The sequence below is a fragment of the Dipodomys merriami genome, unplaced genomic scaffold (genome assembly GCF_024711535.1).
Source record: "Dipodomys merriami isolate MVZ:Mamm:240054 unplaced genomic scaffold, mDipMer1.0.p SCAF_12, whole genome shotgun sequence".
NCBI lineage: Eukaryota > Metazoa > Chordata > Mammalia > Rodentia > Heteromyidae > Dipodomys > Dipodomys merriami.
In genome coordinates this window covers 44,144,173-44,160,529 of record NW_027202493.1, presented here as the reverse complement: position 1 = coordinate 44,160,529, position 16,357 = coordinate 44,144,173, and the positions used below count along the sequence as shown (strand labels likewise).

The 16,357-nt window shown below is 51.1% G+C and overlaps 2 protein-coding genes across 3 annotated transcripts; both read right to left on the bottom strand.

Annotated features, from left to right (window-relative positions):
- LOC138823085 (L-threonine 3-dehydrogenase, mitochondrial-like) lies at positions 1-15,009 on the bottom strand. Of its 2 annotated transcripts, none has more exons than XM_070016024.1 (10): positions 14,927-15,009; positions 10,316-10,500; positions 7,996-8,038; positions 7,269-7,339; positions 5,255-5,404; positions 4,994-5,166; positions 3,758-3,848; positions 1,565-1,834; positions 1,069-1,246; positions 1-327 (listed from the first exon to the last, which is right to left on the bottom strand). In XM_070016024.1, the coding sequence occupies exons 2-9, from the start codon at positions 10,482-10,484 to the stop codon at positions 1,107-1,109; spliced, it is 1,107 nt and encodes a 368-aa protein (XP_069872125.1). In that variant the 5' UTR covers positions 10,485-10,500; positions 14,927-15,009; the 3' UTR covers positions 1-327; positions 1,069-1,106. The 2 variants fall into 2 exon arrangements, with proteins under 2 accessions (XP_069872125.1, XP_069872124.1); XM_070016023.1 differs by lacking the exon at positions 14,927-15,009 and adding an exon at positions 14,205-14,273.
- On the bottom strand, positions 14,201-14,827 carry LOC138822986 (basic proline-rich protein-like). Its single transcript, XM_070015932.1, has one exon. It carries the CDS (start codon positions 14,825-14,827, stop codon positions 14,201-14,203), a length of 627 nt encoding a protein of 208 aa, XP_069872033.1.
- Positions 15,010-16,357: the final 1,348 nt, after the last annotated feature.

The following is a 16,357-nucleotide window of genomic DNA, read 5'->3' as shown; positions in this document are numbered from 1 at the left end:
CAGAAAAAAATCTACAAACATAAGCTTAGAGCTTAATTCTACCACGTTTAGGGGGGAGGAACATATACTGATGTAACAGCCGAACAGATCCGAACTCTAGTTATGACTCCAAAAATCTCACACTGAAATCCAACACCTTAAAATTCCAACAGCACAGCAACCGATTGTCATTCACACACAACAGAAACACCTGTTGTGCTGTAACCGTGGTTGGCTTGTGGATCCCGGCGTCCCGCCCGTTGGCAACTTCCTGAGGTAGCTGGATTGACGAGAGTGTTTACCGAGGGTTGAGAGCAGCTCTTCGGTGGGCAGGCCTGGCCCCAGAACCTGAGGAAGGTCACAAGAAAGGGCTATTTAGTGGCTTCAGAGCTGCATTGAACTGCTGGGTCTACTGTGTGATTCCCACAGGCTGAGTTAGTCTGAGTCAGAAACTGACTGTTTAGGTGCAGTCCCTAAGGACGCTAGCATCTAACATCACAGGACAGGGGATGACCGTCCCCAGACTCCACTTAGCTTCCTGGAGGGGAGGGAAGGAGATGAACTGGGGCTGCCCCTTCACCAGGCACACCATCTGAACACTCTTAGTTTCCTACAAATACATTTCCTCACAGAAAAAATAATTAGAAGGAGTGACTTCCAAACAGGATGAATAAAGAATTAGTAGAGCAAATATTTTTGTTTTAATCGGGTAATAAAGAACAGTTTTAAATGAGGAATGTGTCTTTGAAAGTCTTTACAATGCAATCATTGGTCTCTGGTGAAGAGGACAGTCATGTCTTTGGAATGATATTTAAATTAAGTTAAAGGCAAATTTGCATACTTCCACCATCCCAGCAAGAACCACCATTTCCCTCTTACAACTTACTTAGGTCTTCCTTCTGTGGTATGTGATTGAGTCAGTTTAGGGTATTAACAAATGCTGGTAGTTCCTCCCCAAATCTTGAAAATGAAAATAAACTACTCTACTCCCCCCCCACCCAGAAATTCAGTATGAGCTGACAGAACAGTCCACCCAGTGCCCCAACTCTACAGAGTGGGGCCTCCTGGGGTCCGAGATGGTCCCCTTACATCGTGCAGGGCATGGGGGCCAGCAGCCCTTCGCCCCTTCAGCTGGCCCGGGCGACTCTGCTGTTGGAACCATGGAAGTTCAACATCAGCGTCACCAACTCCGGAAGGTCGAAGTCATGCTTCCAGCCCCAGTCTTTCCGTGCATTGCTGTCATCCAAGTTCATCGGCCAGCTATCCGCTAGGAGAGATACAGGAGAAGGGCTTGGGGTAATTCAGGCTGTAGATTTGTAGATGGTTGAGAGGACTTTTACACGAAAGTTGGCTGTAGAAGGTTCAAAGAAGAAAACCTCTCCCTCTGAGTGGAGACAGACAATTATCCACACACCCAGTCACCTTCTCAGAAGACAAGGGCACACATGCTTTCAGGAGCAGCGCTAATCCTATCACTACAATCTCACACAACTTCTAAATACACAAGGGCACAGGAAAGAGCTGTGTGCCCCTCAGAGGCTTCACAGTGAAGGCCAAAGCTTGATTTGGGCCCCGGGGGACCCACCTATGGCCTGCCGGAGGGGATCCACGCTGTAGGTGATCTGGAACCCCGGTACGTGCTTGCAGACCTCCCGGGCCAGCTCCTCAGGGGTGAAGCTCATGGCATTGATGTTGTAGATCCGCATGGAGAGAGCTTCCGCCGGAGCCTCCATGACCTCCAGCGTGGCCCGGAGACAGTCATCGATGTACATCATCGGCAGTCTGGAGCTGGCTTCCAGGTTGCACTCAAACTTGCCATTCTTGGCAGCAGCGTGGAAAATCTGAACTGCGTAGTCTAAAAGAGCATGCCAGTCTGTGGGCTTCCTTGTAACAGAATGACAAAGCAGCCCCATGCCCCAGCGCGTTAGTACTGGAGAAGATAGGACTCTGTGGGTGAGCATGGGAGGGAAAAACTGGGAGAGAATGTGGAAGGGGTGACACCGTCCAAAAAGAAATGTGCTCATTACTTGATTTATGTAACTGTCACCCTTCTGGACATCATCTTTATAGTAACAATAAATATGTTTTCGTCAGCCGTGGGGCTTGAACTCTGGACCTGGGCGCTGTCCCTCAGCTCTTCAGCTCAAGGCAAGTGCTCTACCACTTGAGCCACAGTGCTACTTCCAGTTTTCTGGTGGTTCACTGGAAATAAGAGTCTCACAGATGTTTCTGTCCTGGCTGGCTTTGAACCGTGATCCTCAGATCTCAGCCTACTGAGTAGCTAGGATTACTTACAGGCATGAGCTACCAGCACCCAGCAAAGGATTTTTTTTTTTTTTAAAGGAAACTCCCAATGAAATCTGAACAAAGGGGCCTACATCAAAATTTACTTAGTTAACTTGTTTTTTTCTAATTACTGTTTTCTAAAGATGACATACCTATCACATATGAGCATGCATGGTATTTTATAAGGAAAAGATACAATTTCCAAGCAAAGCATATTTACTACTGATGGCCTGTTTTATATCTTGACAATTTCCTTAGTGTTGAGTTAAACAGGAGACAGCCAGAGCCCCTCCACCAGCTTCTGCAGTCAATCCACCTTCCTGTCCCCTGATGGCAGCCTCCGACAGCCCACAGGGCCCTTGTGAAAGAAGAGGGAAAACAGCCACCAACACCGTGTTCACAGGAAGGGAGTTTCGACCTCCTCAGCTCCTTGAAAGGGTCCTGCCCAGGGACCCTCTCACCACACTGCACACGAAGCGGTTCCATGGCTTTTTAAAGTTACCAGAACCAAAGCTTTCCTTAAGATCCCTCCCTCAGTTCGGCTTAAGAATCTTTGATACGGTGTCCCAGCACCACTATGGGAGACTCCCTGAGGTTAGCCCAGAATAGTTCTGCTTATGTCCCTTTCAAATATGCAACACATGTGGTACATGTGAGTTTTGTGTCTGTAGAAAGAGAAGCACTGCCTGGGGCTTGTATATTGAATACTTGGTCCCCAGTTGGTGATGTTATTTGGGAAGATTCTGGAAACTTTAGGAGGTAAGAGCTAGCTGGAGGAAGACAGCCATTAAGGCTGGGCCTTTTGGGGGTGTCTTGTCCCTGCCTCTCAGCCTTGTTTCTCTTGTCTCTCTTCTCCTCCTTCCTCCTCTTTCTCCTTCCTCTTCTTCCTCCTTCTCTCCCTCTTTCCCCCCTCTCTCCTCCCTGTCTGCCATGAGGTGAAGATGTCCTGATGCTATGGTGTTGACATTCTAAGAACCCACGGACTGAACCATGGCTCAGAGGGTTCCGTGAGCATTCCAAACAAATCTTTTCCCTCTTAAGACATTCTCTTAGGTCTTTTTGGTCAAAGCTACATAGAGATGAGTAATATACTGAGCATGGTGGTACATGCCCATAACCCAAGCGTTTAGGAGGATCATGAGTTTGAGACCAGTCTGGGTTATAAAGCCAGATCTTGTCTCAAAACAAAAAAACAGCAACAGAAACAGATGAAAAGAAGAAACCAAGTCTGTATTCAAGAAAGAGGCGGTGCCTCGGGGGGCGGGGGGCGGGCTTCCACGCTGTCACCAGCAAGTCCTCTTTCTCCCGTTACCTGTTTTATTTCAGTACTACGGGACCAATGCTAAGCTGGCGGGGACACCGGCAGTGAACAAGGGCTCAATGACAGGGTTACAGAAACTCTGGACAGCACATGGCTGGAGAAACAGTAGATTCATTCACCACAAAGCATGAAGCCTGTCTCGGCACAGGAGAAAGCAGCGGCATCACTTACCAGTCGTTCCTCCGCCAGGCTGGGAGTCGGCTGAAATGATCCCGGGGTATCGCAGGCACCGGAAATCTAGGCCATACCGGTAATGATAATACTATGAAAAAGAGAGCGCTTACTCAAAACAGAGAATCTTTTGTTTTCTGTTTATTGATGTGCAGAACGGGGTTTGAACCAACCGCTCAAGCTTGCCAGGCAGCGCGCTACCACGTGAGCAAGGCCTCTCGGCTCCCCAGTGTCTTTCAAATCAGATGAAACAAAGAAACAGCATGCTCCTGAAATATTAATCTATGTAGTTATATCTAAATGTTCTTAAGAAAAGGAATATTTTAGAATTTCCAACAGTCATTCATCTTTAATGAGAGAGAGAGAGAGAGAGGATGTGTGTGGGTGTGTGTGGGTGTGGGTGTGTGTGAGTTCTGGGGTACAGGGCCTGGGTGCCCTGTAACTAGAACCATACCTCCACTTCTGGCTTTTTACCAGTTAACTGAAGATAGAAGTCTTACAGACTTTTCTGCCTGGGCTAGTTTCAAACCTGATCCTCAGATCTCAGCCTCCTGAACCTCAGACCTCAGCCTCCTGATTGCAGGCCTGAGCCACAAACACCTGGTTCACATGCTAAGTTTTTATCTTGAAAGAACTGTATGAACACTGCAAATGGTAACTCAGCAGGGAGCTGCTGCTCACTGTCCTGAGCTGCACGCTAGGTATTCATTCCTCCATTCAGGAAGACAGAGAACCAGAGAGCAATGACCAGGATATCCCTGCTGCAGGACAATGCCAACTATTTTACTATATAATTATAATGACAGAGGAAAAAGATGGCTCAAGTTTTTCATAGTAGAAAACAGTTGTTTTATTTTTTGTCTCACTAGGCTGACCTTGAACTCACGACTGTCCTGTTTCAGCTTCCCACATGCTGGGACTGTATGAACCCCCAGCCTCCATAGCAGGAAGATCTAAAGCTCCATCCACAGAACAGAAAGCAAGTGCAAACCATGAGCCCCTTCTAGTGTCTAGGAGATAGGGGAAGGTTACCATGGGGGTGGGAAGTGTCCACACCACAGCTGAGTGTTCAGGGGCAAAGGTGACCTGACACTTGGCAGTCACAGGGAGCTATGCAAACAAACACAGGGTGGGCATAGTGGAGAGGAAAGCTCCCTCAACACGGATCAGCAGAACATCACAGGAAACAGAATCATGGGGCCCAGACACTCATCAATCCTGCCCAGTGATGCTTACTTCTCCCATGAGTTCTGCGTGCACTTTGGACACTCCATAGATGGTCCTGGGTCTCTGAATACAGAGGTCTGGGGTTGGGTTCCGGGGAGAGGTAGGTCCGAAAGCACCAATTGTGCTGGGCACAAACAAGCGCAGATTATGTTCTGCTGCCACGTCTAGAATGTTATGCAATCCTGAAATGAACAGACACCACTATAATCTGAAGAAGAAGAAAACAATCACTTCTTACCAAAGAGCTGGGCAAACTGGCTAGACACTCACCAGTTATATTCACAGCCCTGGCCAGGGACACGTTGGCTTCCCCAACGGCGCTGAGCAAAGCACTATAGTGCAAGAGCCAGGTGATGCGGTTGTTGACCACGATCTCTCGGAGGTGCTTGTAGTCCAAGATGTCGGCATAGACAAATGGGCCTGTGAGACGCACAGAGCTGAACCACGGGCATGAAGAGAGTGGCGGGGGAAGAGCTAAACAAGCCTACTGCCTGTCACTGACTTGTGAGTTTCATCAGTATCAATTTAGTGACCAGGTCAATTGGGCAGCAGGCAACAATTTTCTAACAGGGTCAAGGGGTCGCAGCCACCACCCCCAGGTGGCAATAGCTGACCCTTCAGCTGAAGGTGTCTGTGCCAGGAGCCCAGGTTCTATATCCAGTTCATTCTCTCCCGTGGCAAAGAACTGGAGCACAGAGGGAACAGGTGGCAGAAAGTTACCCCAAGGCACATGGGGCTCCCTGATCACAGCTTAGGTTTTAACAGCCACCTGTGGCAGAAAAGAGCAAGCCCCACATTCTTCACGCTAATAACACCAGAGCAGAGCCAACTTTGTTCAAGGTCAACTGTCCCCACTTACAGCAAACTGGTCATTTGCCCCAGGAAGCAGCAAGAGGCTGAGCAGGGAGAGGAAGGACTAAGATGTAAAGGTGCTTTTGAGGCAGGAGCGAACATCCCTCGAGGTGGAGGGTTGTGCATGTGTGTGTGTGTGTGCACGTGCATACATGTACACACCTGTGAGTAGGAACTTAAAACCAATTCTGCATCACATTGTCATTCATTAGTTTTGGTTTTGTGGGATTTGTCTGCTTATTTTTTCTTTGCAGTGCTTAGCTGAAACCAAAAGCCTCCCATGTGAACTAGGCATCTGAGTCTTCCTTCCTTATTTATTTACTTTTATTTTTCTCACACAAGGTCCCACTGTGTAGTCCAGGCTGGTCCTGTACTTGAGATTCTCCTGTTTTGACCACCTGAGGGATGGGATTATATAGGAAGATATCATCCTACCCAATCTTTCTCCAAATTCTGTGTGTATGTGTATGTGTGCACGCCTGTGTGTGTATACAAGACAATACTGGGACTTGAACTTGTTTCCTAGGCTACTGATATTCTACCACTTGAGCCACACCTCCACCTCTAGCTTTTTTGCTGGTGAATTGCAGATAAGAGTCAAAGTTTTATTTTCCCCAGCAGGCTTCAAACCATGATTCTCAGATCTCAGCCTCTGGAGTAGCTACCATTTTAAGTGTGAATCACCAGCCTTTGATGATTTTTGAAGTTCCTTTTCCTTGTTACTCTCTGGGCCAATAAGTTTAGTAATAACTCAAATGACAATACTCAAGGTATTTTCCCCAAATATAATATTCCAAATAATATTCCAAAAGCTAATATTCTAAAACTTAACTTCAAGCTCCATTCTCAGCCTTTTTTTTTTTTTTTGTCGGTCATGGGGCTTGTACTCTGGGCTTAGGCACTGTCCTTGCACTCTTCAGCTCAAAAACGGGTACTCTACTGCTTGAGCCACAGCGCCACATCTGGTTTTCTGGTGGTTTATTGGAGATAAGAGTCTCATAGACTTTCCTGCCTGGGCTGGCTTTGAACCTCAATCCTCAGATCTCAGCCTCCTGAGTAGGCTAGGATTACAGGCGTGAGCCACTGGCACCCAGCTTCATTCTTAGCCTTATTCCTCTTGAACAGTAGGATTATTACAAATGTAATTGTTTGCTTGTTTGTTTGTTTTTGTTTTTTGTCTATCATGGGGCTTGAACTCAGGACCTGGGCACTGTCCCTGAGGCTCTTTGTGCTCAAGGCTAGTGCTCTACCACTTTAGCCACAGCACCACTTCCTTAATGTAAAACACTTTTAAGCAAATGACTGCGCCTCGTCCCTTTCCTCTCATTTGCAATCTGGTTCGGGCTATGGGCACACCGACTCCATGAGCTATCTGTTTCACTGCACTCTGAAAATTAAAGATAAGCAACAGCAGGGCTGACCCGTCTCTTACCACTGTGGAAGATGGGAGCAGGGGGTTTCTTTATGTCTGACAAAATCACATTGTCTTTCCCAAATCGCTTCCTACAGGAAAAATCAAAACACACAAACAGGCAACAGAATGAATGTAACAGGTCCTACCAGAACCATCTTCTTCAACAGGAACCGCGGTTTCCTACCAACCTCCAAAGCCCTCCTTCCTCTTCATCGCAGACCCACACCGGCCTCTGCCCAGTCCTGTCTCCTGCCTGCTCCATCACCTTCCCTTCCACACCTTCTATGTCCATCACCCATTCTCATTCTATGTCTGTCACCAATGTCTTTGCAGTGTACCTCTCCCTCCTCACTCCTCTCCAAACCCCAGGTTCACTGTCCCCAATACCTAAAGCAAGTGAGCCATCATGGTCACGAGTCTCACCTTGCCTCCATCAAGAGAGCAAAGGGCTTGTGTGGAGGCCATATGTCAAGGCCCACGACAACTGTGTGACATTCAGGGAAAAATCAGATGTATTTCAAGTAGTTATTTTTTGAAGTACTGGGGTTGGACTCAGCCTCACACTTGCTAGACCAGTGCTCTGCCACTTATGCCACTCTGCCAGCCCCTACGTGGCTATTTAGACGTGTTACCTTTAAAACTGACTTTTGGAGTAGCAGGAGAGAGGAAACTTGGTTAATGATCCCAAAGACAAGCTGCACAGCCTCCAGGACTGATTTGATACTTTAGGTTTTCAGGTTCTTACCTCAAGAGGTTAGCGAGCCCCACTCCCAGCTGGCCAAGACCCCCTAGATGAAGAAGGAGACATGGTGAGGCTTTCATCCAAATCTAACCCATTCACTCGCTCCCAGAATGTGCTGGGAGGTGAAAGCCCACGGCTGCAGTGCGGCGACAAGCGCTGTCCAGCCAGGACGTGAGGCCCACTCGGTGACACGTCCAGGGACAGCAAGGGGAGGAGGGGCGGGGAGGCAGGGCCACAAGGAGAAAAACCACGTGCAGAATTTGGTCCTGGCCTCTTATTGTTTCAATGAGTTTATGAAACTCGGGTGTCCAAAACATTCCACACAAAACAGGAATTATTTGACCGCCTCCCTTACAGCTGGGCTGGGTTACAAAGGTGAAGGGGGAAGATGTAAAGCAGGAAGTCATGAGACTAAAGGGAAGATCCTAGAATCAATGGCGACTCACAACATAATTTACAATGAATTGTATTCAGCTGCTAATTTGGAGACGTAACAATGCCAGGCTGAAGCATACCACCGCTGGGCATCTACCCAGATCATTACAAGTCAGGATATGGTAAAGATACTTCCACACCCTTGTTCCCTGCTGCACTATTCTCAATAGCCAAGTTATGGAAACAGCCCAGATGCCCTACAACAGATGAGTAGATCAAAAAGAATGGGGTAACTATATGCGATGGAATTTTACACAGCCATGAGAATAATATCATGTCATTTGAAGGGCAATGGATAGATCTAGAACAAATCATGTTAAATGAGATAAGCCAAGCTCAGAGAGATAAACGGCAGTTATTTTCTCTCATATGTGGAAGCTAGATCTAAAATACAACTGGACAAGAGATCCTATATAAGACTCTAGGCATTTACACACAGACTAAAAGGAAGACATTCTTACGGGAGGGAACCAAAGGTGGTAACTCCTCTGAACAATTAAAACACAACCTGTCAAAATAAATTCCAGGAAATGGAAACGTGTTGTTTTTTTTTTCTGTTGGTAGTGAAGGTATTGTTTGTTTTGGGGTTTTGTTTGTTTTTTAAGGGGAGGTAAATGGGGGGTACAGGAAGGGCTGGAGGAGGGGTGAACAAATGCAGCCATAGTATTCAGCATACACTATGTGGAAAATGATCTATGAAAGTCTGAGGGCAAGGGCTAGAGGGGAAACTGAGAGAAAGGGAGAGAAGGGCTGATTCTGACCAAAAACCAAATGTACTCATTACCTGACTCATGAAATAGTAACCCTCTGTACAATACTTTAATAATAACAATAAAACTAGATAGACAGATGCCATGGCTAGGAACTGAAGGGACAGGGACTCAGAGCATATCAGAGGACAGAGGACACATTTCACAGGGGGGTTACCCTGTGGGCAGGAAGATCCAACAGTAGATTTCCTGCAGCTTAGTTACATAAAACTAAACGCAGGCCAACCTAAGAGATGGCTCCCTGGTGGAGGTAGGCAAGGGTGGTAATCTTGCAGTAGAGAAGAAATAAGACCTGCCAATCAAACAGGAAGGGGGCTAGAACGTGCTGTGAGTAACAGCACCACGTGTAGTGGGCAGGGGCAGTATGAGGCAAAGGCAACATGCTCCCTGGGCAGAAGCGAACTTATTTCTCTATTTCCACTATACAGGAGTACAGTAATGGTTCAGTAATGGTTCTAAAACCTCCGGGCCTGGCCGCACATGGAAGGGAATGGAGCTCTGGGGCAGCGACCAGGACCCAGATTCCTAAGTCCCTTCAGACACCAAGAAGGATTTCAGCCAGAAAACCAAACCTGACAGGAATGGTGAATAAGGGAAATCTGCACCATTCTAGAGAAAGCCAATGAGAAAGGCGGTGTCCGATGCTAATGGTTGCCCTGATTCAAAACGACCTACTCTGAGCTGCACACCTGTGACTCACATCTGAAAAATGCTAGCTACTCAGGAGGTTCAGCTCTAAGAATTGCAGTTCAGAGCCAGCCTGGATAGGTAAGTCTGAGACTCTTGAATTAACTACAAAAGAAAAAAGAAAAAGAAAAAAAGTAGAGGTGGCTTGAGTGGTAGAGCTTTATGTGAAGAAGCTAAGGGACAGCACCCAGACCCTAAGTGACAGCACCAAAAGATAAAATAAAAAAGGACATTCTGGGTGCCATATTCTGAGACCCTTTTCCCAGTACAGCCATGAATCCAGCTCCCTTGTGATCTGTCACCTGCTCTCACCACATTATCTCCGGCAGAGAGGGACAAGCTCTGGGAATGTAACACAATTTGAAAGACAAAGGCAGCATCCCTAAGATCTGAGCCACAAACACAGCAAAAACAATGGGAAGGAAACCAACCTGTAATCAAGACCCGGGGAATGTCTGCTTCTGCTTCAGAGAAAGACGTGGAGTGGAAGCTGGCACTTGCTGGGCTTTGCCAAGGAGAGCTACCCAGAAGCCGGAAGGGCACGACAGTGCTCGGGCATCTACAGGCTGGGCGCAGCCTCAACACCCTGAAGACCTGCATTTGCTCTTTAAATACCCTGCGGGAGGAAAAAGGTGCCGTTACCTACCAACCTTTTATCTCCCAAACTCAGCAACGGAAAGTGAACTCTACAATGGTTAGCTTTGGAGCAGAGTTTGTTAAGAAATTCAAGAAGTTCACCAAAAAGAACTTACGAGTTGGTTCACAGGAAGCCAGTACAGAACCAGCCCAGGCTGGACTGAGAGGTAAAGAACTGGGAGGTCATTTGCTTAAAGATGGGACAGAGATTCTGAACTGACCTCACGGCTCTATGGGGTGGAGGGGGGAATGGAGGACACTGAGAAGACAGCCACAAGCAGGCAGGTTTGCAATGCTGACTCTATCACTTGTCACAAATCATCTGAGAGGACCGACAGGTCCCAGACTAAGCCTCGGCATCCTGCCCCACGTCATGTGAACATACACATTATCTCCAGAATGACCCACCCCAGAAAGGCAGATGGTTGCAAGAATAAGACCCTCTGCACTATTTGGTAGGCTGTAAATAGTTTTTATGTAAAATAAATAGCATCTCTTTCAAAAGGGTTATTCTGAAGTCTTTTTCTCAATGCAACACCTGGATCAGGTCCTTCGTCTCTAGGGTCTTGAATAAGTCCACGGAGACAGAAAGAGAAGTAAAATGGCCAAGATATATTGAAGAAAAAGAAAAAGAAGCAGAGCTCCAGATCCTGCCCAGGATGGGAGGGGCGCTGCCTGGGTGGGGCTGCGCAGGGTTAGGGAATAAGGTGTGTCTAGGAGAAAGCCAGGTGACTCTCCAGGTCACAGGCCAGCTTGTGGAGCATACCATTCCACACAGCCTGCTTGAGTTCTTCCTGTGTGTAGCCCTCTGACAGGATGGCCATGCCAGCACACAACTTCCAAGGGCCATGATGTAATGCCCAGGGACCTGCATGTACAAGACTGCTAAAATCACGGAGATACAAAACATAGGGGCTGAAGGGTATGGAGAGGGATACAGAACCTCTATGGGAGGAGGCCTTTGCATTCAGACACAGATCAAGACCGCTCTTAGCCAATGCCCTACCTTACGCATATGTGATGGAAATTATTACTAAATAAAATAATTCCATATCACACACACACACACATCTAGAACAGCTTTCAAATCAAGACTACCAAGTACACATATCTTTTGCTGTTTTCCCAGGTAGACAGAAGAAAATTCTAGAATGCAAAGTCACAAAGACAAGACCAAGTTTAGGTGAAGACAGCAAATTGAAGTAAGGAAGTCAGGTCTGGCCAGCGCCATATTGGCCACAGGGTGGAGGAAGAAACTCATGCTGGGGGAAGAAAACCCCCGGCCCATCCCTGCTTCCCAGGTGATGGGCGTGCCCGGATCCCTAGAGGTAAGCTGGGCACTTGGCTGAGAGGTTATTGAATGTGTCAGTCCAGTGCCCGGGACTGGGAATTTCCTGAGACTCTGCCCCCTGTGAAGACCTATTGAGGTCTGGACCAGCCCAGCCACCATTATGCCATGCCACATGTGTCTCCGTGATCATGTCCCCCTGTCTCCTGGCTAGACTCCAGTCATCATGGTGTCCCAATTCAGCTCTCCATTGGAGCTGAATTGGCTTGTTGGTATTGTTTTTGTTACTTCTTAGCATGTTTCCTAACTCTGTTATGTGTATTTGCATGCTACAGGCCTTTATAACAAACAGGTGGCCTGCAGCCTGCTAACTGTATAATAAAGACTCCAATATTCTACATTTCAAAATGTGGCTTCTGGGATGATTTGCCTTATAGCAAAATTACACCAAACAAACTGATTCCACCTCTGAAAAATGAGCGTACTATATACTTAGATAAACCTACTACCTTAGAAGATTTTAGAAGTACAAGGGTACAGCTGGGAGCCAGTGGCTCACGCCTGTAATCCTAGCTACTCAGGAACCTGAGATCTGAGGTTCAAGGTTCAAAGCCAGCCAGGGCAAGGAAAGTCCATGAAACTTTCCTTTATCTCCAATAAACAATCAGAAAACCAGAAGTGGCGCTGTGGCTCAAGTGGTAAGGTGCTCACTTTGAGCTGAAGAGCTCAGGGATAGCACTCAGGCCCAGAGTTCAAGCCCCACAACCAACAAGAAATGTACAAGGATACACAGGCACAGGTCACGAGAGGAAAAGCTCAAGTCACTTGGTCTCTGGAAGCCAATGTAAGAGAAAGAATGAAAACTACAAATGACATTTTAGCATTCTTTCCAAAATAGTTTTAACTTCATAGGCTGTATAAAAGGCACCAGGGACCCCGGCCACCAGATCAGACTGAATATAGCTGTTGCAAGGCTAGGAAATGAATTTACAGGCAGCATCCCTCATCCTAGCTGAGATCTGAGGATCACAGTTCCAAGCCAGGTGGGCAGGAGGCCATGAGACTCTTACTTCCCATTGACCACCAAAAATCCCAAAGTGGAGCTGTGGCTCACGTGGTAGAATGCCAGCCTTGAGGGAAAAAGCTCAAGGACAAGGCCTAGTCCCTGGGCTCAGGCTGGGGTACCAGCACAAACAAATGGGAGAAAAAAGGGAATCCTGATGTTGTCCAATACGGAAGACCTAGAGGAGGTAATGCTAAAGAAATTAGCCAGCCACAAAGGGACAGACACTATAAGATTCCACCTTGTGAGTACAGGTAGCCAAATATCATAGCAACATGGAGTAGAAAGGGGGCTGAGGAAGAGGGAGGGGAACTCGTTCACTGTGTATAGTGACAGTACTGAGGGATGAAAGGCTCCAGAAAGCGGTTGCAAGGTGAGTTTACTTAACTGTGCTTAAACAAAACACTGCTGTGCTTCAAAACGTGTGCAAGAGGGCTGGGAAGGTAGCTTGCCTTGCATGCTTGAGGCCCTGGGTTCGATTCCTCAGCACCACATAAGCAGGGGAAAAAAAAGTCGGAAGTGGCACTGTGGCTCCAGTGGTAGAGCGCTAGCCTTGAGCTGAAGAGCTGAGGGACAGCACCCAGGCCCAGAGTTCAGGCCCCACGACCGGACCCCCCCCCCCCCAACAACAACAACAACAACAACAAAACGTGTGCCAGATACATGGCAGGTGTGTAGCTCAGTGAGGAGCAGGTCAAGTGGAAAACTGAGATGTTGAATCTGATGTTATCTGATTTGAACCCCAGTCTAAAGGAAGGGTCAGGGGGAGCTTCCCCGGCTGAGGTGTTGGACATCAGCCGGTTAGGAGCAGCTATGCCAGGGGCGGGGGGACCCCCGTGCCCTGCATCCCTGCCCTCCTGCCATCCCCGGCGTCCATGCCTGCTGAACCCCCTGCCCTCTCCTCCCCGCTCCCCATCCCCCAGGACTTTCCCGACCAGCCTCGCCCGGGCTTTGCGCCCCAAAACCTCTCTCTGGGGGCTTTGCGCCCCCAAACCTCTCTCTGGAAGCCAGCGCTGCCCAGGTGACCGCTCCCCCGGACCCCCACCCACCTAGTGCCCTCCACCCGCCTCCAACCCCGAGGTGGGCGGGCGTCCGACACAGGATGGAGGCCGGCTGGAGCGCAGCCGAGGTGCGGGAGGCGGGAGCCCCTCTCCCCCACCAGGAACTTGAGGACAAAGAGGAAACCCCAGGAGGCCCTTCCCCTGCCGCCCCACCCCGGCCACCGGCCAGGCCGCAGCCCGGGTTCAAAGCCAAACCTCAAGTCGCCTCGTCCCACCACGAGAGCGCATTTCCACCCGCGTCCTGCCCACGAGGCCGGACGCGAGAGCCTCACCTGCGCCCCGAAGGGGAGGGCGGGGACCCCCTTTCCGGCCGGCGGACAGGACGGACCAGTTTGCTGGGACCGGTGAGCCTGCAAGAGGAGGCTGAGCCAGTGCGCGTCCTGCGGCCCCGGGCTCGGGGCTGGACGGGGGCGGCCGGGCTCGGGGCTGGCGGGGGCGGCCGGGCTCGGGGCTGGACGGGGGGGGGGGGGGGCGGCCGGGCTCGGAGCTGGCGGGGGCGGCCGGGCTCGGGGCTGGACGGGGGCGGCCGGGCTCGGGGCTGGCGGGGGCGGCCGGGCTCGGGGGCTGCACGGGGGCGGCCGGGCTCGGGGCTGGCGGGGGCGGCCGGGCTCGGGGCTGGCGGGGGCGGCCGGGCCGGGGCTGGCGGGGGCGGCCGGGCTCGGGGGCTGCACGGGGGCGGCCGGGCTCGGGGGCTGCACGGGGGCGGCCGGGCTCGGGGGCTGCACGGGGGCGGCCGGGCTCGGGGGCTGCACGGGGGCGGCCGGGCTCCGGGCTGGACGGGGGCGGCGGAGTCTGGGCCCCGCCGGGCTCCGGGATCCGCCGGGGTCCGGGCCTCGCGCCGGGAGCCGGGCTGCCCGGGACCCCAGACGCCCCGTTCAGCCCCGGACCCCGGCATCCGGCCGACCCCCTGCCGACGGGGGGGCGGTGCAGTGTTAGCCCCAGTCCGGACAGGAGGGGCCCCGCTCCCCGGACGTCTGCGACCTCCCGCACTGACCTGCGGCGGCCCGGGATGCGGCGGTCGGGCTCGGGCGCGGGAGCCGGGGCGCCACGTGCGGAGGCCGGGGAGCCGGAGACGCCGGGCGCCCGAATCCGCGCGCCTTTATCCTCTCCGCGCCCCGGCCCGCCCGGCCGCGCACCAATCCGCGAGCTCGCCGGGCGGCCCGGCCCGCGCCGCGCCCGCTCGCCCGGAGGAGGGGGGAGGGCGGGGCCGGGCGCGGGGGCAGCGCGGGGTTCGGGCGCGCGGCCTCTCCCCGGAGCCCCGCGGGACGAGTCAGCACTCAATCTCTGCTCGCAGCCGGCACACCGACCCGGGTGCGAGGAAGGCGGGGTTCCCGTGGGGCGCGGCGGGGCGCGCCCGCCACCCCTGCCCGTGCTCCCGGCGGAGACCGCAGGGCGCGGGGACCCCGCGGGACCGCGCCGGGCTTCCCCGAGGTGGGGGCGGCGCCGGAGGTCCGTTAAGGCCCCCGCGCCCGGGCCGGACGAGGGTGGGCCCCGGGACCAACGCGGGGCGCAGGGCGGCCCCGGCCTTCCCCTCTCCCCCAGGCAGTCTGGGGTCCGACCCTCCTTCCTCCTTCCTGAGGCCTTTGGGGGCCGTGGCTCCCCACCCGCTTAGGCCTCTCCAACCCCCGAGTCTGTAGCTGGGGGCTTCCTGTCTCCAGGGTGGTTTGGCTCTCAGATTCGTGCAAACTGATGTAAAAGGACGGAAGGGGAGAGGAGGAAGGGAAGGGAAATTTCCGTTAATAAATGCAAGGGGACCCTGAATTGTGGTGCCTACAGGCAGAGAGCTGATGGAGGCTGTTTGCCTGATCTTGAAGCGTTTCTCCCAAAATGCTTATCGATAGCAAGAGAAAAGGAGCCATGTCCCATGGACGTTACAGGCCATCACCTTAGCCAGGGGCCCGGGTTTGCCTGTGACCTCATTTCGCATATGATGGCTGACCTTGGTGCTTGCCACACACCACCCCAATCTGGAGGGAACATCCCAAACCGCACAGACCTGTTCTACAAGGTAACTGACCGGTACTCGGAGATCATGGACAGGGCGAGCGGGAGGCACTGCCACAGCTTGCTTAAACAAGAGGAGACAATGATTAGTGGGACAACTGGTGAAACGTGAGTAAAACTTGTACTTCAGATCATATTGCTGCAATGTTCCTCTCTTTACCCTCGTTTTGAGAGCAAGACATTGATGCCAGGGAATCTGGGGAAGGATGTGAACACTGTGGCTGAGATGAAGGCATTATGGTGGGACTTAATAAAGAAGTCTAAGGAAAAAAGGCAAAGCAATTGAACAAACACAGGAATTAAAATTAAAAGTGAGATGATACTGCTTTAGGCCAACTGGTGCTAGACAAAAAAGTATCTTCATTCTACGGTCAATATTAAGTCTTGAATTTGAGTCGTTAACAGTACTTTGACTTAGTTC

Bases quoted from the DNA above. Each gene is read 5' to 3' on its own strand.
- LOC138823085 (XM_070016024.1), bottom strand. From the start codon at position 10,484: ATGCAGGTCTTCAGGGTGTTGAGGCTGCGCCCAGCCTGTAGATGCCCG. The intron at 8,039-10,315 runs GTTGGTTTCCTT...TTCTTCATCTAG, and splicing joins TCCCCGGGTCTTGATTACAG to GGGGTCTTGGCCAGCTGGGA. The intron at 7,340-7,995 runs GTAAGAACCTGA...TTTTTCCTGTAG, and splicing joins GGGCTCGCTAACCTCTTGAG to GAAGCGATTTGGGAAAGACA.
- LOC138822986 (XM_070015932.1), bottom strand. From the start codon at position 14,827: ATGCCGGGGTCCGGGGCTGAACGGGGCGTCTGGGGTCCCGGGCAGCCC.